Source organism: Gallinula chloropus, assembly GCF_964237585.1.
Source record: "Gallinula chloropus genome assembly, chromosome: 9".
Lineage (NCBI taxonomy): Eukaryota > Metazoa > Chordata > Aves > Gruiformes > Rallidae > Gallinula > Gallinula chloropus.
In genome coordinates this window covers 11,239,944-11,265,528 of record NC_140094.1, presented here as the reverse complement: position 1 = coordinate 11,265,528, position 25,585 = coordinate 11,239,944, and the positions used below count along the sequence as shown (strand labels likewise).

General features: G+C 42.7%; 1 protein-coding gene across 2 annotated transcripts; it reads right to left on the bottom strand.

Moving 5' to 3' along the window:
* Positions 1-603: 603 nt before the first annotated feature.
* Positions 604-24,118, bottom strand: MTHFS (methenyltetrahydrofolate synthetase; the record flags this gene model as incomplete). 2 transcript variants are annotated; one of them, XM_084268112.1, is made up of 3 exons in its annotated part: positions 604-1,552; positions 20,313-20,577; positions 23,978-24,118. In XM_084268112.1, 3 exons carry the CDS (start codon positions 24,116-24,118, stop codon positions 1,329-1,331), a joined length of 630 nt encoding a protein of 209 aa, XP_084124238.1. In that variant the 3' UTR covers positions 604-1,328. The 2 variants fall into 2 exon arrangements, with proteins under 2 accessions (XP_084124238.1, XP_084124239.1); XM_084268113.1 differs by lacking the exon at positions 23,978-24,118 and adding an exon at positions 21,936-21,996.
* Between the last annotated feature and the right edge of the window lie 1,467 nt (positions 24,119-25,585).

Sequence of the window (25,585 nt, the reverse complement as noted above, 5' to 3'; positions counted from 1 at the left end):
TTCGTTAACACAGGATGGAGAAGCACCAGGGAGGGCAGGCCAGAGAGACCTGAGCTGCTAAGCTTATGCTCACCCCAGACCAAGAGGGTTTAAATGGTTACTGCATTAGCAAACGGGAAATAAAACCGAATACAAGCATTCTGAGATGAAAAGGTTCACACATGCTGTTGGCATGGTTTTGTTCACAAAAACAGTAATCACTGAGGAAGTCTTAAGGTCATTCTACTCAGCAGCTGGTCTTTGAGAATTCATGGATTCTTTTATGATGACACACAGTAGTTTGATGAAAATAAATGCACTGGTTGATTGATTGATGGAGTAGTTAGACATGTATAGAATTGAACTTGTAGGGAAGAAGAAACACAAAATTTTGGTGGTTTGATTGATCCTGATTGGAAATACTGTGTTCTATTACTTTGAGGATGGTGTGCAGAGGAAAACTCACTATTTTAGTCCTGACTTCCAGTCTGGAGAACTGGAGAATAACTTGCCACCCAAAAATTGAATCCACAAAACTCAGTCTCTGTGATTCTTGGTATCTCTTTAACCTTTAACATAGTACCCAAACGTCACAATATTCTGGGTCATTATGAATTGCCCATGTACAATATTACAGAACATAACGTAATTCTGAGTCTCATTTTACAAACAAGCCTGTTTTTCTCCAGATGGTGAACTCACTGACTGCATTTCAGACATTACAACCTCATATTCAGATAAAAAAAGAACCATATACCAAGGCTTGGGACATGAACCTTTTTTATTAACAGATACTCCCTTGTTAAGACAACTTAGAGGAGCCAACTAAATAGTCAAAATTATTGTATATACTAAAATCATTAAAGCTTTTTTCCAATCACCATTTTTTGCCCATCTTACTATAGGACTTATCTTGCAGCTTCTTTTGCTCATGGATGCACATAATATTGAAGTGCTAAGAACTCTTACCATACCAAGTATCTAATTCCAGACTGGATCAAGAACTGTTACTAGTAGACAGTTCAATTTTAAATGAATAATAAAACCATTAAGTATCAAGTAGCTTGTTCCTCCAGATTATGATGAGAAGAAATGGTCCTTACTGTAACGAACAGTTACACATTCTTGTTTCTATTGATTCTAGAATAAGAATTCACACTGCACATTTGCTAATTAGGAGCAAATCAATGTAATCCTCATGACTATTTACCACATTTATACAGTGTTTGTTTTTTGTTCACAAATAATGCACTTTATTGTTCCCAAAGTTATTTATGACTAAAAGTCATGAATGATGGATCTGACGTCTTGGTTGGCCACTCTAAAAATGAGTTGGTATCAAGATACTTTCAGCAGTCTTCATAAAGGATTTCATCTATTTGGACATCATTTTCTGCCACTGGCACAGATTCACAGATCTGTTCCCTAAAAGCCAAGGCAATTGTGTAAGGCTTTCCACTGGGATGCTTCATACATCTTTCAAGATAGGTATCATAATATCCTTTCCCTCTTCCCAATCTGTTGCCTTTTTTGTCAAACCCAAGGCCTGGCATGAAGATAAGGTCAAGACCTCCTGTAGAGAAATGAAAAAAACATTAGTAGATGCACTGTGGACTTCCTGATGGCCTGACTGCATCCACGTAACTTCAGACATCTGCAAAAATGCAAGCTTTGTGTTTTGCAAAATGCTTCACCTCTTTGATCAGATGAAAAATACTTTGAATACTAAACCTGTGAATTTACATTTTCATCTTATCAACTGCATACTAGATCAGCCACAAAATAATTAGACTTTGAAAAGCTAGAAGTAAAAAACCCACATTATAACAAATTTATTTTATTGTTTTAACCCCACACCTCCAAATACTAATGATTATGACTCTAAATCCAGGCAGAGACTGAACTCAGGAAAAGTAAATGCAGTAGGATCAGAAAATCAAATGAACTTCAACATCAGACATGAAAATAGAAAAGGAAAAAAGAATGAAAAGAAAATGCGTGAGAGAGGCAGCATCTTTTTGCCATAACTGGAAGGTGTCAGGAACCTTCATTCAAGCTCCCAAAAGCAGAGAGCCCTGAACACAATATATTCTCAAAGTGGGTATTTGCCCTTTTAGATCACGATCAAGACTTGAAAGCTTATCTCTTCATGATGTCAGGTTCCTCTTCTCCCAAAGGACATTCTCTCTGAGCCTCCAGCAATTTTCACTGTTGCTCCAGCAGCACGCACAGGCATTCTCCTTGCCTGCCCTGAATATTGCTCCTTCTGGGGGGATGTGTGGGCTCCCCGAGGCTCTTCTGAGATTGCACTTGACTGGAATTCAAAATCGGTTCAGAAACTGAATCGGTTCCGAAGCTGCATAATCATCTGGACAAAACAGACCCACCTGACTGGTGAAACCTTGACAGAAGACCCCACCAACCAGCTCCTGATAAGAAGGCAAGGTCAGATAAGCCCTTTTTTCTTGCTTGGTTCATACTCTGAACCGATGTGGATCGGCGTCGTGCCAGGTAGCCAGACACAATTTATATTCAGCTGCCCACTTGTTTCAGGAGTAGGTTCACATCCCTGCCAGGCAGGGGAACGAAACCGTCTGCCACAGTGAGTGACCACAGGGCACAGAGGCAGCCAGTGTGCAGACTGCCATTACTTATGCAAGGCTCGATCATTAAGTGTGAGAAGTCTTTCAAGGATACTCTCTAAACAAACGAGCTTGGCTGGCCTGGTGCTGACCGCTGACCCCAGGAACATTCCATTACTAGTTTTACAATGCAAAGAAAGTCTTTCCTTACGTGCTGCTGTAGCAGACAGACACTGAAAGAGAGAAGGGCCAGAATGGTAGTGGGGAGGCAGTGCAGACTAAAACACAGCTGACATGAGTCTGGAAAGAAAACAAATACTGTGTCTCAGTCCACCACTTCTTCCTTCCTTCCTGCAGGAATAATAATTAGCCTTCAGCAGCTTTTCTGTAACTAGCTCCTGCTCCTTCACCAGGGCTCGATGTGTCAGGAGGTATTTTTCCACTTTTCTTCTGTCCAAATGTACTGCTGTTTTGGACTGAGCTGCTCTCACCACATCTAGCTGAGGAATGATGCCAAACTTACAAGGAGATGTGTGGAAGAGCTAGACATAAGCAGAGTTTTCTCAGTTTCCAGAGAATCTCATCTGAGACCTTGTATCAACTCCAAAGTGGGCCTGGAAGAGCATGTTAAAAGTTCACTGAAGACCTACTCATTTGCACACACTTCCCAGGCTTCTGGAGATTTCCTTCCGTTGTTCATCATTCAGAGAAGAGTACTGACATGAATACTCATCCATCATGGCCTGATGGCTTAACTAGAACACTGATATAAAATATGCAAGGAGACACAGTGTGAAATGCTCAGCGCAGATCAATCCGGCCCCACACAGCTGAGAAGCATGGCTTTTTTAAAGAGGTCAGGGAAGTAAGAGGAGGGAATTCAAAGGGCAGACCACAAAATATTGATGCTTCAAGTAAAAAGGAGTCTCAGTGTTTCACCACACTGTAGTCAACTTTTGACTCATAGGACAAATGGCAAATGGCAAACAAAGAGGGAAAGAGGCACAAAGACACAAGTGTGGTCTCAGCTGAAAAGAGATGCCATTTTTATGGTATCACCATGTGCATCATGTTGGATGCACCAGTCACATCTCCTCAGTTTGCAAGTAAAAACATAAATGTGCCAACCGTCAGGCCTATGGACTAGTATCTAGAAACCCCCTGATCTTCTCCTCTGTCAATAACAGACTCTGCAGATCAAATTGCTCCTTGAGTTCCTTCTGTGCTCACTACTTATCCTCTCCGTAATTTGCCTCACATTGGCTTAGTGGCCCAGCAACCAGTATGTACCAAACACTAACGACACAGAGAAAGAAACACACTCTACCTTACAATTCTTTTTAGCTGTTTTCACTCCATGTGACTCCCATGGCAAAAGCAGGAAGCTTTTGCAGTCACTACTGCTGGGTGCTGAGCATGCACAGGAGGGGGAAAGCTGCAGAGGGAAAAGGTGCCAATTCTGTGTACATCTGTATTACAGACAGGAAGAAGACAAGTCAGGAGGAGCACTAAGGGAAAGAGAATTGGCAGGAACAGTGCAGGGAAGAAAGATATTTGCTATGTAGTTTAACTGATAGCACTGGGCACACTCCAGTGAATTTAGATGAATTAAAGTACTGTGCTTTCTTCTGGGTACTCTGGAGAAACAGAAACTGTTTTAATGAGTCAGCTCCTTTATAATCATGGATTTTTTTTGTGCTGAATAACTCAAACTCACACAAATCTCAATATGAAAAATGATGCAGTAAAAACAGTAATAGTCACCCTTAGATGTTTCTTCCATTGGAGCACTGCAATACTGAGCCTTCACTCTGACTCACAACGTGCTGTCTGATGTCCATGCAACTCACACCACGCTTAAGTAAAATGCCAAGCAAGACTTTCAGTAGAAGAATAAGTTACCCTGCTAGGAGTCTGAGGGCAGTTCAAGCAGCACTAGCCCCAAATCCTACCCCAGGATCTAGAATGAATGGCAGAGAGTTGCATGGAAAAAAAAAAACTTCCCCACCACATAACTTGGGGAACAACAAAACCTCTTGTGGTGCCTGTGGCAGCGTGGGGGAAGAGCTGACAGAGGATGAGAGGTGACACACAGATGAGACCAAGATTTCAGACACAGATGAGACCAAGATTGCAGGCACATAAGATTACCATCTGCAATAAGAGCACATCAACAGGATGGCAGGTGAGGGCAAGGATATCTTATGCTCTTGGCAGGAGACCCTCATGCTCCCAGGACTTTCCAGCCCTGCAGGACCACTTTCTAACACTCAGGATGCCTTGCACGCTTGCTCTGTTGTCACATCCTACTCCATTTGCTCCCACAGATCACTTGTGTGAAATGGCACCCTCATCCCTGAGACAACAGAGCAGCTACCTGGGCATCAACCATCACATCAATTTTTAGTGCCTTATAAAGAAGTCTAAGAGAGGTCTCATGATTTCCACCAACTTCTACCCCTTTCCTTGAAATGTCCACTGTCCCCCCCAGTCATTAATTGTTGTCTCTTGGATCCCTGAGGGCCCAGAGGCCCAGGAAAGAAACCCAACACAAGCACACACACAGCTGAGAGAGCTTTCACTATCCATACTCCTCCTGGAATACTTGGCAGGTAGCCTGCAAATTGCTGCAGGCTGAAAGCACCCTCAAGCAACTCCAGCCCTGGGCTTCTACACAGAGAATACCAGTGCTTGTTATGAACTTTAATTCAGCTACTGGGTATCCCAGTAAGGTCGGCAGTTATGACAGTCACCTAATACTTGTATCTGTAACGTCAGCTCTTGTGGCTACAGCTCCTTTAAGTTGGTAGCACCATGTATGAAACAATATACCCTGACCTCTATCAATGTGGGCATACAGTCATGCTGACATGGCCACACAAGTTTCATTTATACTGCTAAATACAGCAGGGACAGAAAACAAATCGATTTACAGGATCACAGGCGCTCAATACTGTTTAATTGTCAGCACAATGTCTGGCACTGCTGGTCCAAGTGATGCTGATGCCTGCTCCAGGGGACAGGATTCCCATGGGCAGCACAGACAGAAGACTACAGAATCACAGGATCACAAGGTTGGAAAAGGCCTTTAAGATCATCAAGTCCAACTGTTCCTGTCCTATGCTAAACCAGATCCTTCCACCCTGTGCACCAACAAAACTGTTTTCTCTCCTCAAGAGGCAGACACAGGCTTTCTTGCCACGTGCCAGAATATGCAACACAAATCCTCCCACTGATGCTATGAGAACAGATTACTAAAGATGCTACGAACTGGGGAAAAGATTTAAAACCCCAATATTGCTTTAGGGCCACAGAGAGATCATGTGAGACCCAAAATGAAGAGACAGGCCCAGTTCTGTGTCTGTGCCACTTAGCTCTGTGTTATTTAACAGTGTCAGCACCTGCCCTGTGCTGAAGGCACACTATTTGCACTGACTTGCAGACATCTATGTAGACGAACCTCATGTCACAGAGAAGTGAAATGACTTGCCCAGACTCAGGAAACGTAACAAAACTACACACAAAGGCAGGTGTGCAAGCTGTGTGCAGCCACCACTTAACCAGCAGACCAAAACATTAGCATCCCCTCTCTGGTGTTTTAAATAGGAATCCATGGTTTCGCTTCCTCTAGGCAGCTGCAGTGAATCTCCTCAGCTTGGCTGTGCATTTCTCATTAGCTTTCATGATGATATCAGGTTTGATTTGTTCCCCAGGGAAGGATTTTCTCCTTGCACCTCATTACCGCTCTTCTCCTTAATCTGATGTACCTATTCGAAATGCCAGACGGCATTTTTAGAAGTGTTCTTGACAATGGTTAATTATAGAAGAGTCCATCAAACTGCACAGATACAGGTCAAGTAAAGACTGCTGGGGACTAGTCCTGCCCTCACAAGGAGCAGCCAGCACGGCTCCTCTCCTCCCAGGGTTGAAGAGGTTTCATCAGCTCACTGCCACCCACCATGTGGGGTCATTCATCTCCCCCTGCACAGCCAGACAGTCCTAATGGAAGATGAAACCAAAGTACTCTGTCCTCACACCTTCTCATCCCTTGCCACCACTTGCTTTGTGGACACAGCAAAGCACCTGGTACCCATCGAAGTGAGAGCCAGGACTCTTTTGATCCTCACCTCCAAAGCACTTAGAAGATGAGGCAGAGGCTGAGCTGCAGCAGCTCCTGATCCCTGTAAAGAAGGGCAATGTACTCATAAAAATCTTGCTCACGGCACAGACGCCTTCTGACCTTAAGCCTACAAAAGGTGGACAACAATCAGCTCTGTATGCCACCACTGCTGGCTGCACCTCACAGCAGCAGCTTGAACTTCTCCCTGAAGCACAGCAGTTTGTGCACCACTTACGATGTCCCCACAAGGATGACCTGATTCCCCCAGCCTCGTACTCTGAGCAAGAACAAGTATTTTTTCAGCAGTTGTTGTTTTTTCCATGCACAGCTCGCTCTGCAGTGGTAGGTAGGGACTCCCCCTGCTTGGCTCAGACATGTAAATTATTACATAAGGTGCAGGACCAGAAGAACCGGGACAAGAACAACTTTCTGTGTAAAGGAAATGAGTGTTGACGGTGGTGTGCATGCCATAAACAATGTCAGATCAGTGTATGCACGACCTCTGGAGCTGACAAATATTTGAAAGCTCTTCATTTACAATGAAAGCTTACTTTGGTCCTTCCCTGATCTAGCAAGGACCACAATGGAGAAAAGAAACAAACCCTTTGGCAGCAAAGCCTTACTTTTCAGAATTCAAAGGGCACAGTAACCATTTGCTGCCTCAGTAGTTGCTACCCTGGCACAGAATTAAAAATTAACTCACTCACTTGATCCTAACATCGGAAGTATCAGTCTTGGTGACACGCAGTGTATGAACCACTGTGTTGGAATAACGCAGAAAGTTCTAATTAATGACAGAGTCCTTATTGTAGCTTTAATTATCGTCAGCATCTGCATAGTTAGGCCTCTTAGGTAGGTGTTAGCTTCTCAACATATATTCTATAGGGCACAGATCATCATCTTGTTCTGTATTTAGACAGCACCTAACACTGTGGTCTGGGTTAATCACCAGACCTTGGGGAAAACAACTCCACAGAGTAAATATTTCAATTGTGCTGCAGCAAAACAAACCCCTTCCCCTTTATGACTAGTACTAACCTTTCTCCCTGGAACGCCCTGGGTGCCTCTTGCACGGTTACTGAGGTTGCTAACAGCTTGGTATTTCCTTCCAGATAAAAGTGTTCTGCTCTTTGGAAAAAAACTGCTCTAGGGTTCGAACTTGCCCTTGGTTTCATTGCCATGACACACCAGCCTTGGTGTAAAGTCAGAAAGGGAAATGCCAGGTGGGATCACTACCGGCCTAATCCAGACCCTATGGAGGTCTGCATGGTGAGGTTCCTGGGAGGGCTGGGATTGCTTCCAGAGGAAGCCAGCTCGTTAGCACCAACTGAGCCTTGGAGAAGCCAAATACCATTATATCTGCAGTCAAATGAGCAAGGAGTCAAAAACATTACCCTTTGCTGCAACTCATAAGCATTTGAAAAAAAGTCATTGATCCAAAACCAACCATGCTGACTTCTTCCAGTAACACAAGTAATGGCAGACATAAAAGTTACATTGCTTAACTTTGCCCCAGCCTGTCTGCTATGATGTAACTTCACTCCCCTAAACAGAAAGGAAACTCTTACGTGATAATTTGTACTTGCTCACATGATACAGCCATTGAAATTCAGTATCAGCAGCTCAGCATGAATCCGTATCTCCTTGGAAACCTAAATTACAACACGAAGGATCAGATCCTCCACCACTGTACATCAGCACAGCCCCACTGACTCTGCTCTGTTCCAGCCTTGGGAACTACATGAAAAATACCTGAGTTGCTGACACAAGTTTGAGAAAAATCAATTCTTCTCTCATAGGTGTTTCTGGTGGTTGTTCAATAAACAGCTCTCCTTTGGTGCTCACTCTGTAGTCTCCTTATGATCCCGAACAGTTACCTAACAGGACTAAAAGTTGTGTTTCATATTAGATTGAAAAAACAGCTCATTTTAAACCACATACAGTAGCTTTTCCTCCAGATGTTTCCCTTGCGTGCACACCTTTAATTGTGCAGTACCACAGCACTTCAGCAGGACTTACTGTTTTCTAACTATTCATAGACATCTGTTGCTTTAGAAGAAAAGCCATAGAGAGGGTTGCTTTTTACCCAGAACTCACTAACCAGCCACAGGCATCAAAAATCAAAGTATCACATCCAAATCCCACAGGCTCCAACCATGGTGTCCTCCTACAGGGCACACTGTGAGGCCCTCAAGCCTAAAGCTCACCTCATCCAAGGAGAAATGCTTTAAACACCAGGGACAATCACTTGCTTTATTTTCATTCCAAATTGTGTATTGGAATTGCAGGCATCAGGAAGGTTTGGTGTCCTTCTGTTTTTTAAAAAACTTCTTGCTCACATCCACACAGCAGCAACCCACAAATCTACCTTTTACATACATACAGATGCCAAGTGGAGGATCTCCTCTGCAATCCACTTGCCCCAGGTAATTGGTCCACCAGCATGACAGAGACAGCTTCTGTTATTACTTCAGTAAAATATTTTGCAGAAAATAGAACCATCAGCAGAATCTACAAACAAGCACTGAGCAACTCAGCGTTTATCTGTCTACTCATCCATGTCAGTGCTTTGTGTCAGCATGAAACATTGGTCTCCACAGTTCACACTTGCCCTTCTGAACTACAGCATAATAAAATATTTATACTTCTCCCTGAGAAGCTACATGATAGCCATCAGTCATACAGGTTTAAAACAACCCAGTGGCAGCCACTCTCCTGTTATTAAACCTGCAAAACACACTTAATAAAGGCATTTGATCAGCTTCTGTGCTACTAAGCTATGATCAAGCAAACATTGGAATTTGGAATTAATTTAAATTGAAATCTTATCAATTTAGTGCCAATGCATCTATAAAGTTAACTGTGCTGCATAGCATCAGCTGTAGTACGTCAGCAACTGCACCAACAAACCTGTCCTGCTCTGCAAATCAGCATCATTTCATGTGCCATCAGGGCAGCTGCTGTAAGGCTTAGTCTGTTCAAATTCTAGCTGGTTTCACAACGTGGGAAGAGCATGCGCGGCTCTAACCATCACACTCATTTCCCCTGAGGTTTAACTTACAGTCAGCTGAGGTCTAGTGTCTCATTTTCAGAATCTGCCAAATGTCTAGCTAAAAGAAAATTTGAACAAGTGATTTTCTATTTCACTATTATTCATCAAGTCTGCGTAAGCCCCATAAATAAACCATAATCACTCAGTGCCACCTACAAAAATGTCTGGTTTTGCATGTTCAGAGCAAAGGAAATAATTGCTTAGAAATCCTTTAGTTATCAGTTTGTGAAAAATGACTTATCTACTCCAGATACTCATATATGTAAGCAGAGATAGAAGTCTGATTGAGAAAACATGGGCAGCAAAAAATGGTTCAGAGTCTTGCACCTGGGTTCTCTTGTGATTTTTAAACCACCAAAATACCTTAAAACTACGTGTACCAAGAAGCAATTCTAAAGAGCAGACAAAGAGTGTTAGAGCCACTTTACAGAACAACAACACATCCTGTTAAATCACAAATGTGACTGCAGATCTTCCCCATTAGAGAAATCACAAGGCACTGGTGCTTGAATCGTTTATGTTGGGATTGTTGTAACATTGTTGCAACCTAAAATACCAGGATCTTTGTGTATCTTTGTGTGGTGTTATGTCAAATTCTTCCAGATCTGACCAGCTACTCTTCCCAAAATGTTTATATGAGCACTTATTTAAATACTTACACTTGACACATGTGCACTACTGCATTTCTTCACTCTTGGTCCTCTTTTGCATACAGCTCTCTGGATATTTTTAAATCTAAAGATGACAGAAGTGAATCATTTGGGGACTTTTTTCAATACATCATGTATCACTATCAATATTTCCAATGCCCTTTGACTCACTCAGCAATCCCTCATAAAGCATGCAGAAAAGCTTCTGATATATAAATGGTTAAGACACCAACTTCTTTGTCAATGCATAAACCTGACTCCTGTAAGGAGTTACACCACTTGATGGGAACATCAGGTGTGGTTACAGGCGGGGTTAGTGAGTATGTAGAGTCAGCTGGTTTGGAGGTGATGGCACCTCCACTGTTAGTGTCAAATGTGTTAACATCGCAACAGCTGAGAAATCCTGCTGCTTCTATCACAAGATCCTCTACCTTTTGAAGCCTGCACAGCTTAAAAAACCCTAACTCTCACTGGAATCCTCCACCCCCCTCATTCCAACCCCTCAGTTTTTGAAGATACTGGGCTGGAGCATTTGTTTTCCTGCGTGTGCCTGAGTACACTGCCAGGTTGAGATTTTAATTATAAGAAACGAGCCTAAAAGACACCAGTGCTCCATAGTAAATGTAAGGAACACTGACACCTGCCGGCAAAGGGCTTCGTGTCACTTCTGGACAGGAATCTGTCCTCCATCTACACCCCAAAAGCTGATTCCCATCTCAAATGCACGAAAGCAAGCACAAGCAGGAACTGAGCCCAGTTATCATGCCAAACATGAAGACCGAGAGCTATCCTTACACTGTGAATAGTCTCCTGCTCCCAGAAAGCCAGTGGCTCTTGGCCAGGCCCAAGGAATTTCCCACTGTACAGGGGAAATGCCAGTGTATTTTGAATCTCAGCAAAGACAGCAGGGATTAACTGTGCCAGAAAGACAAATCTTTTGTAGCTGGACAAGTGCTGACTGGATTTTATAGCCCACTAAGCTGGCAAAAAAACAATCCTAGGAAAAAGAGAAAGAAAAAAGTAGTCATTTTCTGCCAGATTCATGAGATGAATCTACTCAGCAGTTGAGTAGCAGAGATGGCATCAGGGTTGGGAGGACCAGAGCAGAGATCTGGAAGGAAGAAAAGGGCATCAGGACCATCCCTTCTGGCATCAGCCATCTGCTAGCAGGGCTCAGCTGTCTCACCAAACCACACCTCCAGTCCACATTACTGTGGACAGCAGGAAAAAGCTTCCTCTCCTGTTCTCCAGACTGTACAGATTATGTGCACAAAGGCACTGACATGAGCTTGGTGTTGGCTCTTCCTTTCCAAAAATGAAAATAAAGGGAGACAAAAACATCTGTTTGGATTAATTACTGCAGCCACGGATACTGGCATGGTTTTATTTCCCCCATACGAGTCTGTTGTACAAACTCATGTCACACTCCAGAAATGAATCTAACCTCTTATTTGCTTTTGAAAGACTCTTGCCTCTAGGAAACAGTACAAAGAAAAATGACAATGAACTGTTCACACTCACCGTAGCAAAATTAGCCCTCTTTGAAACAAAACACTTGAGAGTCACTTGCAGTGAATCTGAAGCCCTTCGCCTATCTGTATTGCTTTCACTTCTCTTTAATTGATTACAGCAGAAGTAATCTTTTTATCTGTTTTACTGAGTGCAAGGAGAATGTTTGCTACAAGAAAGAAAACATGGATGTGACACTTAAGATGATCACAAGGAAGAGCACTCTTTCTAAGCCTTAATGAACTTAACGAAAGCAAAAAGCTGGAGTGTTCCAGCGCTCTAAAGCCCTCCAGGTTCACTGCAGGATACCCTGGCACTGGCAGCATTAAAACTAAACCACACAGTGTTCATGGTTTAGTCTGTACCAAGGAAATTCAGAACATAAGGACACCAGAGGGCATTACAAAGTGATGCCACATAAACACATCAACTTTTGCATTTCAGAGCATTTTTTTCAGCAGCCTTTCAAAGAAAAGAGACTCTGTAATCATGGCCATACCTTTTTCTGAACAGAAGCACTGGCAGAAAGAAGCTCAGCCAAAGATGTCTGCATTCACCCAGCAAATTGCGTGCTGATTGTTACTAAGCTGTTTCAGACAGTTGTGGAAGCTGGTGCAGACATAGAGGGTAAGGGCAGACACCAGCTGTAGGGGAAAGCGATCTCAGTGCCTGGGTTGAGGACCCACATCTTTCAGCTGAAGGCTGGGATGCAGAAAAACCCTGCAGGAAACAGTTGTTATCACAACTGGGTCCAACACCTGAAATATTTCATTTCTAAGCAAGTACTTTCCTAGCTCTGTTACAGAACACAGTACACAGAATATTCTAAAATGATTTTATGGATCTTTAATACACATGGCTGTGTTAATAAAGGTCTGCCCAGTGAGCTGACTTGAAAACCAGTATTATTCCATATACAGAAAAAATTAACTTCTGCAGTGCTATTACCTATATTTCATAGTATTTCTTTACCTGGGCATAAAATGTTCTTTCAGGCATCGTTTCTCCAAAATACTATCAGAGAGACTGCAAAGGTTGAAAGAGCAATGGCTGGGACTCTTACAGAAAAGCTTCTGTATCAGAATAAGAAAATCGAAAAAGTCTGATAGAAAAAATACAATTGATATAATACAGGTTGAACTAAACAATGAATAATAAAAAGAAGCTAAATCAAACATCTTTATTTACTTCTCATCATAGCAGAATGAGGTGTCACTTGAACTGAAAGCAGCAAATTTAAAATGAATACAAGGAACATCATATTTCACATAGTGTAGGAACAGGATATAATATTAACATAATAAGTAACATAATATTTCACATTACAACTAACTAACAAGTATTACTCACAGCTGTCAGAAAGCAGAGGAGCTGGGGGCTTAATACAAATAAAATCAGATGCTTAGAGGAATGCTTTGAATGCTGACAGGTAAAGAAAAACCAGAACCTGTTTGTAAGGGGATAAGCTGGGCACTGCAGCTGCAGAGATAGGAAGAAATTTCAGTTATTGATACATAGCTACAAGTTGTGAGATTTCCTGACTCACATGATGCTGAATTGTATGTCCAATGCTCTGATCCCGCACTGAGTGAGGAGAAGCATCTTCTCTCTGCAAGCAGACTCATCACCAGAATGTTAATGCTTCACTTGCACTGAATTTGTTCTCCTTATGCATATCAAAATACTATGGCTCATTGTCTCCACACAGAAGTTCATCCCAAACTTTAAATCATTTCATTAAAAAATAAATTACATTAAGTACTAAGCCTCGATTTTCAATTTTGTTTCTTGCCAGACTCTCAGGTTTTCTTTTTTATGACCAGTGTAAAAAGATTTTAAATTATAATCTATTCCTTGACATATATTGCCTGTAAGTTTTAATCAAGTCTCCCAGAGGAAAAGAAAACCCTCAATCACTTCACAGTCTTGTTGGGGGTATTTTTTTTTTGTTTTTTCCCCAAGCAGTAATATTTAACATGTCTGTTCCCATACTCATATTTCATTTATTCCAGATCCAATCCAATCTGCATACATCTAATCTAAATAGTCACAGTTATCCCATAGCATTATTTACTACATGTCTTTTTTTCAGAATGATTAGCATCATTTTGTATGGTCCCATTATGCCTTCTGGTACAGCTATACAACATCTAATGGAGCTGAAGTAGCCTATTAGACCTTCCCTGAGCTTCAAGACACAGCATTTTCTCCTCACACTGTTTTTTATTCCTAAATTCTAATGTGCCTCATATTTCAAAATCCTCCCATTTCTGGTGCATCTTTTTTTTCTGGGGGGGGGGGGGAGGAGGGAAGGCTAACCCATTATTGTTTTTTAAAATCCCATTTTATTTTGCAGCTGTAAGTTAAGCCTATTCCTCTTCAGACTCTATTGCTACCACTTCAGTCACATGTCTAAAGAACTGTGCTAAAATTTGGAATAACTAAGAATACTGATGGCATCACAAGGCCATCAGTCCTGGTGGCAAACACAGCCAGCCTCTTTGAACGTATGAATAAATAGCAGGAGTTTAAAGACAGGTGAAAAAGAACTTCTGCAAACTAAAATGTTTCTGCAGGGCAGATGCCAATGGCAAAGTTTATAATAGGGCTAATGGTCACTCAGGAATAATTTTGAAGTACTTGAGGTGTGGAGCTGTAGCCTAGAGGTAGCCAGCTTTTTCTTTGGAAGAGGGTCACACCTCTGGGCATGAACAGCCCTCATAAACCAGATCCAATTCACACAGGTAAGCTGTCCCTGTCTCTTTCTACTACCAGCATGTAACTTATGCAACAGCAAGTCTCAAAGTGTTCTGGAAGTTATTAAGGGCAGAAAGATAGAACTACCCAAACCTCAAAGGCCAACATCCACAAGATTATGTGAAAACAAAACAGCAAGAACTTGCTGCTAGACAGATTGCTAGCATTTCCTCACTCTGTCTGAAATCCAGATCTTTCCTTACTACTAACAAAAAATATACTGTAATTTAAAACATGGATTTTCTAGTTAAAAATTCACTAATTATCTTGAAGGTACAAAACAAATATTGTGATAAGTAGGTCACCAAAGTTTCCAGTACTGAAAATGCCAGAAGTCTCCACATCAAACTACAAAATACAAGTCCAGTACTTAACACATTCACTTCTGAGAGCAAAAATACACCATGTTGTAGTAGGGTAGCAGCAGATTATTCAGCATTGCCCATTACATATAAGATGCTACATTTTCAGGCAGAGTATTTATGCCAAACAGGGGGTGGGGGGTACGCTTTTATTTCAGTGAAATTATTCACTGGTTTCCAAGAACAGAGCTCGGAAAAAACGACGACAAGGAACGCTCTGTTGCTACATCCTTTGAGCAAGAACTTGAAACCTTGCTTGTGGTACCCTCTGTGTCAGTGACATGGGTTTAGCTGAAAGCCATCTGACCTCTAACATTACACAGTGCTGTAATGTTAGAGAACCTGCCCTTTGCAGAGACTTAGGGAAGATGTGTCAGGGTGAGCCCTGGGCCTCTCTGAAGATGCCACCCTCTCCGTGCCGCTGCTGGAGTCACTGCAGCATGGGTGGTATCCACTCATCTGGGTTAATAAAATCCCAACCAAAACAGATTGGAGGAGAGGAGGAAAATGTTGCTCATCCAGAGCAACAAGCCAGTCCAGCTCACCATGGACAGGCAGGATTACACTGAAAACATGAGGAGGGAAAACTCCATTAAGTCAAAATTCCCATAAAGACAGAGTACATGGAGCTGCAGGCTCAGGTCCTCCCGCCAGCCCCACTCCCAACTGTGAGGACTCAGAAGGCCTTTAGTTTCAGTGACCGCTCCTCGTTTCACTGACAGAACAAAACTGGGAACTGAAACATGGAAGGAAATGAGGATTGAAGTTTCACTAAGATTTTTTTCATCATGGCACTGGTTTATGCAACCCCTCACCATCAGCTGCCTATCAGCCCTTCAGTTGCATCAGTCCAAATCTTTGTTGGTGGCCCTGTCTGGGAGAAAAGGCTTTTATTGGTGCTGGGTTACTTCTAACCAAGACTGGTTTACCAGTTTAGCTCCCAAGGTGCCTGCAGAGGCATGTGTAGCAGCACAGGAGAGGAGTGGTAGGGACCAAGAGGAGGAGATGACTTATTTTATCAGGCACTGGCCAAAAGAAACAATCACAAAACCACGTCTAGTACAAAAGTACTACTTAATGGAGGAGTTTCTAAGCCAGTGAAAAAGGGAAATAAGCCTGGGGAAGGAAATGAGTAAACTGGGACAGGGAATCTTGCATGTCTGGAAGCAGACAAGTGAAAGAAGACAAAGCACATGATCTCCTCCCTTTTGGCAGGGGCAAGCTATTTATGTTGGTCCACCTGCCCCTGAAATGACAGGCTACAACCAAGAACAGGAATATGATCAGAAAGGCCAGAGAAGGACACTTGGAGAGGGAAATTCAGATAGGCTTTGCAAAGAGAAGATGGAGAGGTGTGCTATTTTGGCAGGGAAATTAAAGGTTGGAAAGAGGGTCTATCCCATCAACAAGACAAGTCTGGGAGATGATAATTTTGGAGGGAACTGAGAAGAAACTGGAACATTTGGAAAAATGATCAAGAGAGTCTGTCTTCACTGGGGGCAGCTCCCCTGCACAGCCCAGGCTGGAAGCAGGATCCTGACCCTCTGCTGCTGTTCCACCAGCAAATACAAGTTAAGACCTTTAAGTCATTGAACTGTGGTGATGAAAAGCCCACACCGACATGAAGACCTCTGTCTCCATGTCAAGGTTTGAATAATGCAGAGTACAAAAGGCCTGCAGCTCTGACCTGAATAACAGGGAGAAAATAAATGACTGAGTGCATGCTCGTTAGTCGTATTCTTCAACAGCAAACACTGCCCACCTTTTGCATCTTTGAATGAGCCCAGATCCAACAGGTAAGGGCTATGTAATAATGTACTGTGGCAGAACTTACTCAGATAAAGAGGCTGACTTAAAATTGTACATCTAAACCCGTTTCTTGCATTTCTCAGGAGAGCACCTCACAACCCAGTAAGCAGATTCAGAGCCATAATTTCTAATAATTCTTCATTTTTCAGCCATAATTTCTATCATTTCTGCATTTTTTCAGACATAATTTCTAACTACTTTTCATTTTTCAGCCAAAGAAAAATATCTAGGACAAATGCCCTCTCCCCATCACCTAGGTGAATGTTTTAAAAGTTGTCTACTATTTATAATACACCTTCAACTACTAGTCAGTAGTTCAGTTCAGTTATGAACATTTAAGCATCTGCTCAGGTCCAAGACTTCCAGCTGAGATCCCTCAACTAACCCTAACCTGTACAGAGATACTCAACACAGCCTTTTGGGGTTTTTTTGAGTCCCAAAAAGAACACCCTCTTTGTTGGAGGAATAACTTCAGGTTTTTCACCCAGAGTACTCAGAGCAAGTTTAAATAATAATAAATAACACTACAAATGAGGAAACCCATGTCCAGCCTGCTGAATCACACCGCCTCCCTAAACCACATTGAAATTAAGAGCTGCTGGGGAAGTGTCCTTTAAATTTCTGTAGGAGTGGTGATAAAAAGCAAACAGGGAGCAGGGTTTTATCTGATTTACTCCTTCCAAAGTTGTACAAAGTATCTACACTCCTGTAAACAATTACTGCAACCCCCCTGAACTTTCAGAAGCATCACCGTGGGCAAAACCTGACACGGCTGCGCCCACATACTTCTGATGGGCAAGGACACAAATGGGAATTGGTACCTATCAAAAACATGTCCCAATGGCTTGCTCCAAAATTTGCCTGAATTTTTCAGCAGATATAGCTGGAAATTAACCAATTCATGCACCTACTCCAAATAAAATACCTGCATATTCTTCCACCTTCTCTCTTTCTGTTACCGTGTCCATTTAAGCTAAAGAAATCAGCTTTTCATACAACAATTATTGTCACCCTTGCATGCCAGAGAAGATGACACACTTTCTACTACCAAAACTGCAGTGATCTTTGTTTATGCCAACAAGGTGTAACGTGGTCTACTGTCAAGATGAAAGCATGTGAACCCTGAGCCAACAGAAGAAGGACCATCTCCAAAAGGAGGTGTTCACATCTTTTCAACATCGTTTGTGAGGACTACCAAACACTGGGAAACTCTATGCAAAAATTATACCTAGTCTTATATTTGAGCTATTCTTCCCAATAACCATGCCTGAAGTTTTAAGGACAGTGTGAATTTAAGCTTTTTGTCATGCAAAATGAATACACTCAGAAGTGACATGACTTATTTATGTACCTGCAGGGTATTTCTTGGAAATTACATAGCAACTTATGCCAGCGATGGGAACATTACTAATATAACACTATGTTATCTCCTTATAACAATGTAAATGCCTCAGATCACCACAGTATTTGATAACATCACAGAGATAAATGTTTCATCCATACATAATTCCAACAATGGAGGACGGATGTAGTAGCAAAGGCAATTTGCATTCCTGCAAATATAACAAGGTTCAAAAAATGTAACTCACACAAAAAATATAGCAAAAGGAATTTAAAGAGACACTGGGTATTTCTGTGGGAACAAATTAGGAGTGGGTCTGATTATGCAATAGTGAAACCCCCCTAAACTTACTGTCTATCTACACAAACTGTCTAAGGATAAAGGACCAAGGTCTCCTGTCCAATCCAATCCGAATTATTGCGAAGGTACTCAGTACACAGAGACTAAAATCAAGCTTCAGGCAGAACAAGTCTGATGTGGACACACACCAATTGTTACAACCACCAGTTGTAGCTCCCTTGGCATCTCTCTGTAGAATGCTGTAGCTCTCTTGGCATTGCTCGCTGCCAATAACCATGCCCCAGAGCAGGGAGCAAAACAGCAGCTCCAGAACTAGCCAGGTACCAAAGGTTGCTCCTGCCTTTCCCCTCCTGCACCACTTAGCATGTGGGCCATCCCCAACTGATAGATCCCAGTGCTCTATACAACTTGCTCCCACCATATCAAAAATGCTGTGTTTACTCTGTGATCTCTGCAACAGGCTTGTTAAACTCAATTAACAGCAGCTCATCACAAGTACAAAAGACTGTCCCGAGTGCTTTAAGTAAGCTCAGTCAACAGGACCCTGGGCATTTCAAGGGTGTCTAAATCTAAATCCCATCAACATACAAAAATCTTGGACAAAAATTAGGAAAACAATTATCAGCGCTAAATATTAGATATAAAGAAGATGGTTGGATGAAGCTGTGAAATCCCTTGCTAGCTAAAATGTGGACACAGAAAGGATTCTGAATTAGGAAAGAGGTAGAGATTGAAAATAAAAGAGAAACAAACACAGAGAAGTACTCTAGGAAAGTACATTGGCATTCCAAAGCAAATACAAACCTGAGTTCAGCCAGAGTCATATAAATTTTATGTTCCTTCGTTGAGCATTAAAAAGCTGGTAAGTCTGTGAGGTGTAGAAGCTAGCAGCATGGTGAATTTCCACCTTGAGAAAATTTTCCCAAACTGAGGTTTCAAGCATGAGTTCATCACGAGTCTTCCATTAATAACATTAAACATTTCTGCAGATGTTTCAGCAAGGTATTAATGTGTTTACCAAAAGAATGCAAATAATGAATGCTGACACAGAAAAAGTAAGTTTGTTTCTAATTTAGTACAAGTTGGGGAATTTTAGGTTGAGAGAGGTTATTTTGGGACCAAAACACACATGTCGCTAGCTAGATCTAAATGAACTTTTAACCCTATGAAGAATTCAGTGTCTGAGATAGCATTGTAAGATCAAAATTAAAATGTAAGAGAATAATGATGGAAAAGACTTTGCAATATTTGTCCAAGCATATGAGAAAGTCCTTCTATTTCTAGTCCTAAGGACTCAGTCTAGAGAGCTGTTCTGCATGGGCAGGCTCCATATCAGCACTGTGATTCATCCATGCAATACAATTTGCAGGATCAAAGATTTCAGAAAAATCTCCTGTCAGCCTACAGGCATCACCTGAAAAGTTCCCTACTTTCCAGGCAGCACAAACTAAAGTTCTCAGAGTTCCTAAAACTCTGAATCTCCCATGACTTTCAATGGCAGCCCAAGCCAACCCTGGTACGCCCCTATTCCCCTTCTCAAGCTTCTATTGTATGCTTGCTGAGACTGCACTGAGGATTTCCATGAACCAGACCAGGGAGCTGATTTATCTGGAGGGGTGGATTTTTCTTAGCTGTGATGGCTTGTTCCTGCGCTGTTGGCATATCACAGGGGTGGTGCAGGGTAGAGAAAAAAAGGCAAGAGGAAGCAGCATCTGTTTACATTGACTTAAGCATCTCTACAACAGCTAAACCCATAGCATAATATGTCTTTTCATCATTGTTATTATTTCCTACTGGCCTCCAGGCTACATCTGCTCAACAACCCCATAACGCAGGAAGAAAATGCTCACCACCAGCAAGAGCTTCCTCTCTTGCACTGTCATTGTCACTAGGCTGAAGAATATTCCAGGATGTCAAAGCAAGTGAAGAAATGTCTTCAACTGATGACAACTTCAGCATGTCCATATGATTGCTGTGAGGCTTGTAACGTGGGATGAAACACTCTTTGCCTTGCTTAAAAATGTCCTTAATGATTTCTTCTGTCTGGATTTCATCTGGCATGCTCAGAAAGATTGCAATTCTTTGGGATTCTTGGTACTTGGGATGGTCAATCACCTACATGGGAAATAGATACAATCAGTTCATGAAAAGTTTATGAAAAGGTTGACATACTTTATTTGAATTAAAACACACAACTGGAGCAAAATATCCATTGAAAATGGTAGAGATACAAACTACCATAAAGAGAACAAACTTCAACATTTCTACCAGCATCAAAATAGACAAATTTCTGCACCTACAGAACACAACCCACTTGTAACATGGGCTTGGGTCAGCACAAAATCAATTTGGAGACAAGCTCCTGATCCTTTAAATATTTGTGCCACACAGTGAAGATATCACTGCAAATGCCCAACATCACTGGAGACCAGTACAACAGGTCAGAACCTAATGCAAGCTTATGCAACACAGGAGGTTTTTGCATGGTTCTACTTCCACTCTTGCTACATGTTGCATCTCTCATCTTGGCGCAGGTAGAACAAGAAAAGCATCAATGATAGTAACTCAGAAGAATATTAGCATCAGTGCAGGTGACTGCACAGCACAAAGTCTTCCAAGACCAGGTCCCTCTTTCTATATTTTTAAACCTGAAACATCTTCCCTACAGCAAGTTTGGATAATGATTTCAAACATCACCTGCTTCTAACAGGTGATCTTATTACTACACATTTTTCAGAGCTTGAAGGAAAAGACAGCCCTGGCTTTTTTTGATTTTCATGAATTTCTCTGTGCTGGGCTTATAAAAGACTGACTGTATAAAGGAAAATACAAAAGCGCTTCTATGGAGAAAAAATGTTAGCAGATTCCCACCTCACCATGTCCCTGCCCCGTTCCAGGTCGAATTCCACATGAAAATTTGAGAGGAGGTTTTTAAAAGCTTGTCTTCTCCTTCTCTAGTACCTTACACATTCTGTTACTTACATCTTACAAATGTGTCCTTCTCATTTAAATGTAATTTATTCTTATTCTACACACCTGCAAAAAATATGTCAAAAATATCAGAGAACTGAGAAACTCTGCTTATCTGTGGAACAGAATCCTCTGCTCTGGGTTTGTGTAACTGCAGAGTAACCTGCTCTTCTGAGCTTTAGCCTTTGCCCCAGCCCTGTTCTGAGAGATAAATGCCCCTATCACCTCTCCCCCCCCCCTTTTTTTTTTCTTTCTTTCCAGCACAGCAGTTAAAAGCCCAGGTGAAATATTAAGAAGATGGATAGATTTTTGTAAGGAAAAGAGAAAGAACCACTCCGGACCAAATCCCGGCTATGTGTTGCCTTGCCATAGCAACGTCTGAATTCCAAACCGTATTTCACTTCTTTTTGTAATTTGCACGTGGATTTTTCCAACTAAGTGATTAAGCTCTTAAACAACAGAATTTCCATGGTAGCTTTTGTTTGAAAGAATGGAGTGTTTACTCAAATTGCAGACTCCAGACAATGCCTGTGATTCATGTCCTCGAGGGCCTCCAGAGCTGGATCTTCTCATGAGTTTGGAGAAGAGAGCAACCAAGACAAAAAGCTTCTCCTCTTTCAAGGTGGTGCCATTTGCTCTGGGCACCACACTGGTCGAACCTGCTGACACGGTCAGTAACACCCTGCTTAAGCCATATAGAAAAAAAAATAAGGGTTAAGATGTAAAACCACATGCTAGCAGGAAGGCCAATGTCGTGTGTTTTCACAACTGAAGACGAAGTTGCTATGACTCGGAGCAGTTTCTGAGAAGAGTGAAAAAATTTCCACACTTAAGTATCCTTTGTTCACTGAAGGCTATTTTTGCAGAATCAGAGCATGCAAACAGCACGACTTTAATCATGAACATAAACATTAAAAAAGAATACTAATCCAGAAGCTAATTAAATACTAGTGGCTAGCTCAGCCCATGAAGCTATTTCACTTTGAATTTAAAGATCATTTTGAGATGAGATTTTATGGCTAAAAATATTATTTAGGTGTTATAAAATCACCTCCTCTCTTTTATTAGCTGCAAGCACTGATACAGGTTATAAAGCAGCATTTTCAGCTTTACCTTCTTCCAAATATTTTCTCAGCATTTTCAAACATTTCTTCATGTCTGCTGTATTACCCTCCTGCAAGGAGGCTGGCTCTCCTTTCTGCCACTTGTGCAGTGCCACTCTCTCTCCAACAAGCTCAGGCTTCTCAATTTATGTCTGATTATTAAAAAGGCAAGACAGCATCAATTTATGTTTCCTATTTCCCGATGCCTTCTTTTAAGCAAAACAAAAGCTGTATCTTTTAGTGTGCTCTCGCTGGCAGAAGTGATTGCTCTGTTGCTGAGTCTATCAGCCGCAGGGCTGAGGGCTCCTAAAAATTTGGTACTACATGGGCTTGTGCTAATGAAGTTGGCAGAGGACTCTGAATTTTTTGAAGAGGATGCATGCCAGTATTTTCTAAAAATTGAGGGACTTGAGTCTGGGATGAGTGATTTAAAAATGGCATTACCATGATAGTAGGGAATTACGTACTTTTTTTAAACGAGGCATTCCCCACATGAGTTCCAGTTAAACTTGCTATGACCTAAGGTTTCTGTGCTGCCACATCCCACTCACAAAGTGGCTAAACATTAGTATTAAGTGTAGTCTGTAAAATTATTTGAGTTCCTCTGGCAGGAATATAACACTATAAATGTAGATCACCTAGAAGTACCTGCTGGTGCTGGAAAAAAAAAAAAAAAAGGGCTCTATTACATGCAGGGACTGTAAAATAAAATTTTACTGTGTTTATTAAAATGATAAAATGCTTCTATATAAAAACTTTGTAATCTAAACGCAAACAGGGCATTTCAAAAGTACACGCCAATCTCATGCTGTGCTAGGGTACCAGTTAGGTAAACTCTGCGTGGTATCTTTTACAGCATAAAAATTACATGAGAGAGAAAATTGCAAGGAAGAAATACCACTGAAAGATATGAAGGGGAAATGACAGCCCGTTAAACAAGCGGCCAAATCGAGCCAGTCGCTAAATGTTTATATGCATGGCTGGGAGCTGGCCGTAAAGCTAGCCCGATGTGAAACGTCTGAGATAAACACCCACCCTGAAGCCAGCAGAAACCCGCTGCCCTGGGGTTTATGTCTGCGTTTGCCTCCAGTTTCACAAACACCCCATGCTTTAACGTGGTGACGGCTGGCACTGCTCACTCAGCGCACACACCGCAGCCACCGGCTCCGCTCCGCGGCGTTAATGAGGAGCGATGAGGGGGAAGGCAGGTGCCGAGGCGGAGCTCACAACACCCCCGCGGCTCGGAGCACCGGCCCGGGAAGGCCGGGACACGGGCGGACAAGCTAGCGGGTCCCTTGAGTCACCGCTTCAGTCCCCAGCCCTGCCTGGAAACTCCCCGGCGGGCTCCCCCGCGCAGGACCGGGGCAGGGCCCGGCTTCTCGGCCCTCCTCCCGCGCCCAGGCCGCTCTTCCCGGAAGCGGCCGTGCCCGGCGTGCACCCACCTTGCGACTCAGCAGGCGGGACTGGCGCTGCTTCTCCGCGGCGCCCAGCGCCCGCAGCCGCTGCCGCAGCTCCCCTCGCAGAGCCCGCTTAGCGGCCCGCAGCGCCGCCGCCATCTCGCTGCCCTCCCCTGGCGGCTCCATGCGCCGAGTGAGCCAGGCGGTAGCGTCGGCCTCGCCCTCCCGGGCCCCGGGGGTGGTGGCGGCGCAGCTGGGCAGGGCTCCCGGCGACCGAGTCTCAGGGTCAGCCGGCGGCAGAGTCGCTGCCGTGAGGCCTGGGTGGCCGCCATGGCCATTAGGCTGTGCCCCGTGAGGCTGCTGGAGAGCCGGCCCGGGCCTCCTGGCAAGGCCTACCTCGGGTTTTTTATCTTTTTTGCCTGGCGTAGTTTGCAAAGAATTTCCCTTTTATTCATTTTGTTGTAGAAAGTGAAATTAAATTTCCGTGGGACATTCTACCACGGGCTCCCAAACGGTTTCATATCCCTAATCCATCAGTGGGTGGGCTGGGGGTGGGCTGGGGTGGTTCTGTCATGACAGAAGAGCAGAGGTGGTACAGCACAGCGACTGCCTCGGGGCACCCACCACAGCACAGCCATTCCTTCAGGGCACCTCGGCCTCTCAGGGCCCTCAGCCTGTAGGAAAGGTGTGCTAGTGGTGCCCAAAGGGAGAGGCTGGAGGCTCTGTTTTGGCACATTTGATGATCCAAAACACCTTTAAGAGCAGAAGGGAATGTTTCTATGGGAGACTAGTTGTCTTCGTCAATCTGTTCTACATGGTGACATCTCAGTTTAGCTGCTGTATGCATTAAGTTATCAGCTGTCCCACTCTGCAGCTCCTTGACCTCATCTGTTGCTCTATAAAGTGTTGTGTGCCCCTGAGTATCACTCGACAGCTGTAAGGATCCTTTAAATGGCAGTGGCGCGGGACCTGGGGCACTACTAAGGCAGCGTCATGTACATATAACTTCACGACAGTTAAAAGAGCATATCTATACTATCCTATAAGATCTAACTAATAGCCCTTTTGTCTTCGGACATTTTATTCTGTTTAGAATCCAGCTGGTATATCTCATCACTACTCTTCTTGCTCTTAAATGCAGAGCAAATGGAGGTTTTGTCCTGGTGATAATCAGGAGCCCACTGGACGGCTAACGATCCAGGTTTCTTTTGTTTAAACCCAGGCCTTACCATGAAGGCAAGTTCTAAAATTATTGCATCACCTAGATTTTGAAAAGGCTAGGTTAGCCCTTTTATATTTAATTTAGAAAACGGTATTCCTTGATATAAAACAGGTTACTAGATTGGTGTAAAAGGAAATGAACATGGTATTAATAGCTGGTGTTACCCACTGCAATATGCACTTACAGTAGTGCACAAAAAGGAAGTATATAATAATTACTTTTCTTGTAATGAAAACTGAGACTGCAAATAAATAAATATATGTCAAAATGTGTTTTAAAATGTAATTTCTGAAAGGAACTCCCATAGCTATTCTGGGAGTGAACATCTTCCTGTAGCTGTCCTGTACCTTCAGGGTGCTGCCATCCATCTTTCCTTCAACAGCAACAAAGTTCATCTGGGAAGTCCTGCTGTACATTTGAAATAATCTTTC